The 6,000-nt window shown below is 48.5% G+C and overlaps 1 protein-coding gene across 1 annotated transcript in view; it reads left to right on the top strand.

Moving 5' to 3' along the window:
- The first annotated feature begins 203 nt into the window (after nucleotides 1–203).
- Nucleotides 204–6,000, top strand: part of BTC (betacellulin) — a 42,887-nt gene continuing 37,090 nt past the window's right edge. The window contains exon 1 of the mRNA XM_036078002.2: nucleotides 204–503. Coding sequence (XP_035933895.2) covers nucleotides 440–503 — 64 coding nt within the window. The 5' untranslated portion in view covers nucleotides 204–439. The remainder of the gene's footprint in view (nucleotides 504–6,000) is intronic.

Raw genomic sequence — 6,000 nt, 5'->3', positions numbered from 1 at the left:
CCCACCTACCTGTCTTACTCCCCAACGGGGAGGGAAACCGAGAGTCAGGTGCGACCCAGCAGGGGGAGTGGGTGAGCTGGCCCGAGGGCAGCCCGAATACGTCCTCGAGTGTGGGTGTGGGTGTGGGGCAATTTGGGTGGGAACAGCGTGGAGGTTACAACCACCGAGTCCCGCGCCTCGCTGCTGGGGTGTGTGCAGAAAGAGCGAGGATAAATAGGAGGCTCCCTCCTCCCAGCCACACTCCCGGAGCCTGCCGCCCGCCCGCCCGGGGTGTTGCCTGCCCAGGGGCCCGGGTGCCAGCCTGAGAAGTAGTTTCATTTCCTGCTGGCCCGAGAGAGTAGTTTCCAGGCCCGCCCTCGGGCGCCCGTGGCCCGGGAAGGGGCGCAGGAGGAGGCGGGAGACTCGTCCAGGGGCTGCCCGGCCCCTCAGCGTGGGGTTGATGGACCGGGCCGCCCCGGGCAGCGGCGCCGGCTCCCTGCCACTGCTCCTGGCCCTCGCCCTGGGTAAGTGGCGCGCCTGGCACTGGAGCCCCAGGAGGAAAGTCTGCGGTGGAGTGGCAGGGAGGGCGAACCCTGATCCGCGCGGGCATCTGGACCCCCCCGGGCGCGCTGGGGGCTGTCAGGGCCCAGGCGGAGCGCTCTGACCCCGGGGCGAGCTCGAGGTTAAGGCTTCGGCGCTTGGCACCTAGGGCTGCACCTGCTGGGGCTGCCCGAGGGCCGAAGGGATCCCGCGGCCCCGCTGCTGGCGCAGGTGCCGGCGAGTGAGGGGCGTGGGAGCGGAGCCCACCGAGGAAGGAGCAGGGGACACTGGACGGAGGACAGCTCCGGGGAGGCAGAAGGGAGGGAACGCCCTGGCTTAAGATGCGGCCTGGGAGGGCCGAGCACGGTGGAGAGCAATTTGCGGGGTGTGTGTGCGCCTTGGGTGTGTGCGAGAGACAGGGGGACGACTCCTGGAGGGCCGGGAGTGGATTAAGACCCCCGGCCCTTGTCAGGGCGGTGGGGAGGGGCTGGAGGAGGAGAGAAGACAACTTCTGAGACCTTAGGCCCCGGCTGCTGATAGGGAAAGGGAAATGGCATGTTTTACTGAGGGCACTATCTAAGCAATGCAGAGATGTTTTACTTGGAACCTATTATTCCCTATTTTAAGATGAAATGGGGAAGGGAAAACTTTTCTTCATTGAGAAAAAGTAAACTTGGGCTGTTCAGTTCAGGAGCACTGGGTGCGGTTCCGCCCTGAGGGAAGAGTGGTGGGACTGGAGGAGCAGGATGCCTGGATCCGCTAGAGGTTCCCCTCACTTCCTTGGGAGGCAGCCTTGGCAGAGAGTTCTGGAACGCAGGTGCTGGGGAAAGTTCTTGCAGCTGGATGTGGGAAGGGACCAAGGAAGGCATGTAGGTGGGAAAATCCTGCTACATCAAGACATCCCCTCTGCACCATGGTCATTTGGAGGGAGGTAGAGGGAAGGGGCAGCAATATTTTGTAGTCTTAGCTGGGCTCAGGGGTAGGGACACCTGGGCTTGAGGTGCTAAAGTGGGGGGAGGGGAGTCTCCACAGCTTCAGTGTCTCCATGACATCACTTCTGCCTTCAAGCCTGGGAAAGACTGGATTTCTCACGTGGTGGGGAAAGAGGCAGAATCTACATGGACACTTTCATTTGGCTATGGTCCTTGGAGTAGGAGAGGTGGCTAAAAAAATGTGTCATGACCTTGGCTGGAAGTGAGTGGATCTGACTTAGGGCCATGGTTAGCGAGAAGGGGCTGATTTAAGAAACCCAGCAGAGGAAGAAGTGAGTGACAATGTAGTTGGGGCATCATGTGGAGTCTGAGGAAGAGCAATGGGCAGAGAGAGTTAGGTCCAGAAACAGTGCTGATGCTTTGGGCAGCATTATTTGGGTGAAGCAGGCGTTTTCTTCCTCCACCTTGCCTGGATTTTCCAACAAAGTATTGACTGAAAATCTGCTATAGTCAGCAAGATGTTAGAGTATATGGGAAAAGGGGTGGGAAGAGGGCTCAAGAGATTCTGAGACATGAGTCCTGCCTGAAAGATGTTATGCTGAGGGGCGCCTGGGTGGCTCAGTCGGTTAAGCATCTGCCTTTGGCTCAGGTCATGATCTCGGGGGTCCTGGGATGGAGCCCTGTGTCGGGCTCCCTGCTCAGCAATGAGTCTGCTTCTGCCTTTCCCTTCCACTTGTGTTCTCTCTCTCTCAAATAAATAAAATCTTTTTTTTTTAAAAAAAAGATGTTATTCTGAATTTGGGAATGCAAGACTAACCAATATGAAACAATAAGAGAAACATCCATAAAACCAGAGAAGGGCTAGCTCGCCAGGGAGGGATGGAGCAGTGGGAAAAGCTGCATGAAGGACATGAGTGGGTGTCTTGGTGCCTGGATAGGATTTGAAATAGGCAGGAGAGGCCAATGATAGAGGGTGCAGTGTGGGGCGAGGGGACAGAGCTGGGGGCCAGAAGACCTGATTGTCTCAGGTAGAACCCAGGTACTAAGAACTAATTAAGGCCTAGATCAGGGCGTTGTGCCAGCAGAAGTGTCATGGTAGAAGTGATTATTCCAGGTTGATAGACATTCTTTCCCCTTTACTATCACGAAGTGCTTTATTATTTTTTTTCTCAAAACTTGTCACAAGACAGAAATGAAAAGATAAAACAAAACTCTAATCCAGTGCTGTTGTTACATTCAAGGTAACCTGATTGTGCAACTGTCCTGTTGAATGTTTGGCTTAGGGAACTGAATTCAGTCTCCAGATCCCCTAAAAGCTCCACTGCATGCAAAATTCCAAAGGATGTAATTTGTTGGCATCAGTGTTCCCATAAAGTGGTTTGATTTCTCTCACACACGCTTCACTTTTCAGTCCTATTCCTAATTTAGATCACATGTTAAATGTTGTTTACTTTTTGAAGAAAATGTGAGCAATGTACTGTGTGATGCACTAGTGTGTGTGTGTGTGTGTGTGTGTGTGTGTGTGTGTGTGATGGGGGAGGGATGGGGGAGGGATGGGGGGAGTGCCTTGAGAACAGGCATGGGGCACACAGGAGACCTGGTTCCTGCTCTGCCATTCCATGACTCTCAGATGTCCATAAATGACAAGTTTCTGGACATTGTTTTTCTCCTTTGTAAAATGAAGGAGCTGCTTTAGATGAGCCTGAGATCCTTAGCAACTTGGCATTGTACTCATCTTTAACTAACATTTCCACTGGGAAGTTTAACAGAAATTTTTGTACAACACTATGTACCTTTCATTTACTTTGTGATGGGATCTTTGTTTCATGCAAACTTGATCATAACAGAGAAAACCGTAGGTGCTTATTTCTTTGAGAAATATGGTAAAGAGGCAATGACTTTGGGGCCCCTGGGTGGCTCAGCCGGTTAGGCAAGCAACTCTTGATTTCAGCTCAGGTCATGATCTCATGGTTGTGGGATCAAGCCCCGCCTCTGGTTCCAGGCTCAGCAGGGAGTCTGCTTGCGATTCTCTCTCCCTCTGCCCCTCCCCCAGCTCCTGCACACTTGCCTGTTCTCTCTCTCTCTCTCTTTAGGGCACCTGGGTGGCTCAGTCTGTTAAGCGTCTGCCTTTGGCTCAGGTCATGATCCCAGGGTCCTGGGATCAAGCTCTGCATCGAGCCCCGCATCCGGCTCCCTGCTCAGTGGGGAGTCTGCTTCTCCCTCTCCCTCTGCATCTCCCCCTGCTCATGCTGTCTCTCTCTAATGAATAAATAAAATCTTAAAAAAAAAGTAAATAAATCTTAAAAAAAGGCAATAACTTTGCTTAAAGTATCTTTTTTCATCTCAAAGAAATCAGATTATCTTTTTTTGATTCTGTTTTTTGATTTCTCCCTCACATCCAGTTGCTGTATAAAAACTAAAACGGAAATCATAACCAGTGAAAAAGGTAAAAAAGGGCTACCTTTTAAAAAATGAGTGAATTTTGAGACTAAAAATATGTTCCCCACCTCATTAAAATCTAAAACATTAATATTTGGGGACGCCTGGGTGGCTCAGTTGGTTAAGCGGCTGCCTTCGGCCCGGGTCGTGATCCCAGGGTCCTGGGGTCGAATCCCACATCAGGCTCCTTGCTCAGCAGGGAGCCTGCTTCTCCCTCTGTCTCCCTCTGCTTGTGCTCTCTCTGTCAAATAAATAAAATCTTAAAAAAAAAAATAAAACATTAATATTTGTGAGTGGGTTTAAGTTCTGCCTGAGAATATGAGTGTGCTCATGCTGTGTATCTAGCTTCCAAGTTACCAAGCAGGTAGGTGGCCGCAAGTAAAATTCCCATTGTACAAATGAAGTAACTGAAACCCCAAATGCTGCAAGATTTTAGGCTTCGCCTCTTCAGTTATACTTCTGGCTTAGAAGAGCATTAGGAGTGGTTTTTTCCTCTTCACCATCCCAGGTTTTGCACATAAACAGCTGTTACAAATTGATTTTTGTTATTGCTCCATTCTCAGTTGCTGTGTGGAAATTCCCAAATAATTCTGGAAGATCCCACCACTTGCAAGCATGCTTTGTTATGTCCAACTGAAGGTGCCCCTGCTGATGCTTTGGTCTGCCCATGTCTGTGCTGAAGTCAAAGGCCCTATGTCTGTCTGTCCCAGGGTCTCTGCAGACACCGCTCACCCCAATACCTGGGTGCTCCTCAAGTCCTCAGAGAGACCAGTGCAAGAACCTCATCTTGTTTTTTCTCACCCTTTTATTGTAGTCAGCTCATGCCAGGACATAGACACGAGTGTAATGAGGAAGACAGTCGGGGGGACAGTCAGAGGGACAGGCATCACGCTGTACCTTGAATCACCTCTCTGAACCATGGACCATGCTTGTAAACTCTCCATTAGGATTAGCATCTTCCCAGGAGGGACCAGACAAGCCAGAATCCAGACTGCATGCAGTTAGGCCTAGACCATGATCCTGATACCCTTCCAAAATTACCATGACAGACCCCTAGATCCACAAAGAATCTTGGGGGGGTCAGGGTTAGGAGAGCACCAAAGTAAACTGTAAGAGGAAAGCAACTGATTAAAATGGGTATGCTTGGTAATGCTAATAACAGCTAGCTTTCCCAGGCAGATTTGTATGTTGAAGAAGGACTCCCGATAGCTTAAATGAATCTTTAATTGTTAAAATTTAAAGAAATGATAGGGTATTTTTTAGATGGTTGGAGAGAGAGGGGGTATTTAATCTTAATTCAGATCACTTAGGCAATAACCTACTTTGATTATCAGCAAGGTCAATTCCAATAGCCACGAAGTACTTTTACTCATTCTTCACTTTTTTTTTTTTTTTTTTTTTTTTTGAGGCTATGTAGTATGTTATTTACCTGACCTGGAGAGTAGAGGCACTGATTCCAAAATGGTGACCAAAAGTATCACTGAAGTATAACAGTGTTTGTGTTCAGCCTTTTTTATTTAAAAGTGCTTGAGTTGATAGTATAACAGGATGAGTTATTAATATAACATTTCCTCCTTTGCAAAGTCATGGCTTCATTCATTCATTTATTTACTTATGTACTTTTTAATTTATTTACTTATTTACTTATTTACTTTTAGGGTGGGGGATGCATAAAGAGTGCCTGGCACATAGTAGGAGCCCAAAACATATTAGTTAACTAACTGAATGAATGCAAGTTTGTGACAATGTCCAGTCATTAAAAAAACAGCAGATTCAGTAAAGAAAACTGTTCTACTTCTTGTTGGCAAAACATGCACACAATTCAGAGATGTAGAGATACCTGCTTCTTCATCCTTTTTTTACTTGGAACTTGCTTCCAGCAATGCTAGAGAACCTTTCACCAAAGGACTTTTGTTTTGCAAGTAGTTTAATTACTTCTGTTTCTTACATTCTGTATGGGAGATTCAGACTACTCTTTGTCTCTCAGTGTTTGCTTCGATGTCAGAAGCAATCAGTCAGAATAGGGGCTTTTAAAATAAGTGTTTAAATGGTGGCAGGAAGGTATTGGATTCAGGGCATTCTCTAACGGGTCGTTAAAAAATGCCATTTG

This window comes from Halichoerus grypus, chromosome 3, assembly GCF_964656455.1.
Source record: "Halichoerus grypus chromosome 3, mHalGry1.hap1.1, whole genome shotgun sequence".
Classification (NCBI taxonomy): Eukaryota; Metazoa; Chordata; class Mammalia; order Carnivora; family Phocidae; genus Halichoerus; species Halichoerus grypus.
This window is presented reverse-complemented; position numbering and strand designations above follow the sequence as displayed.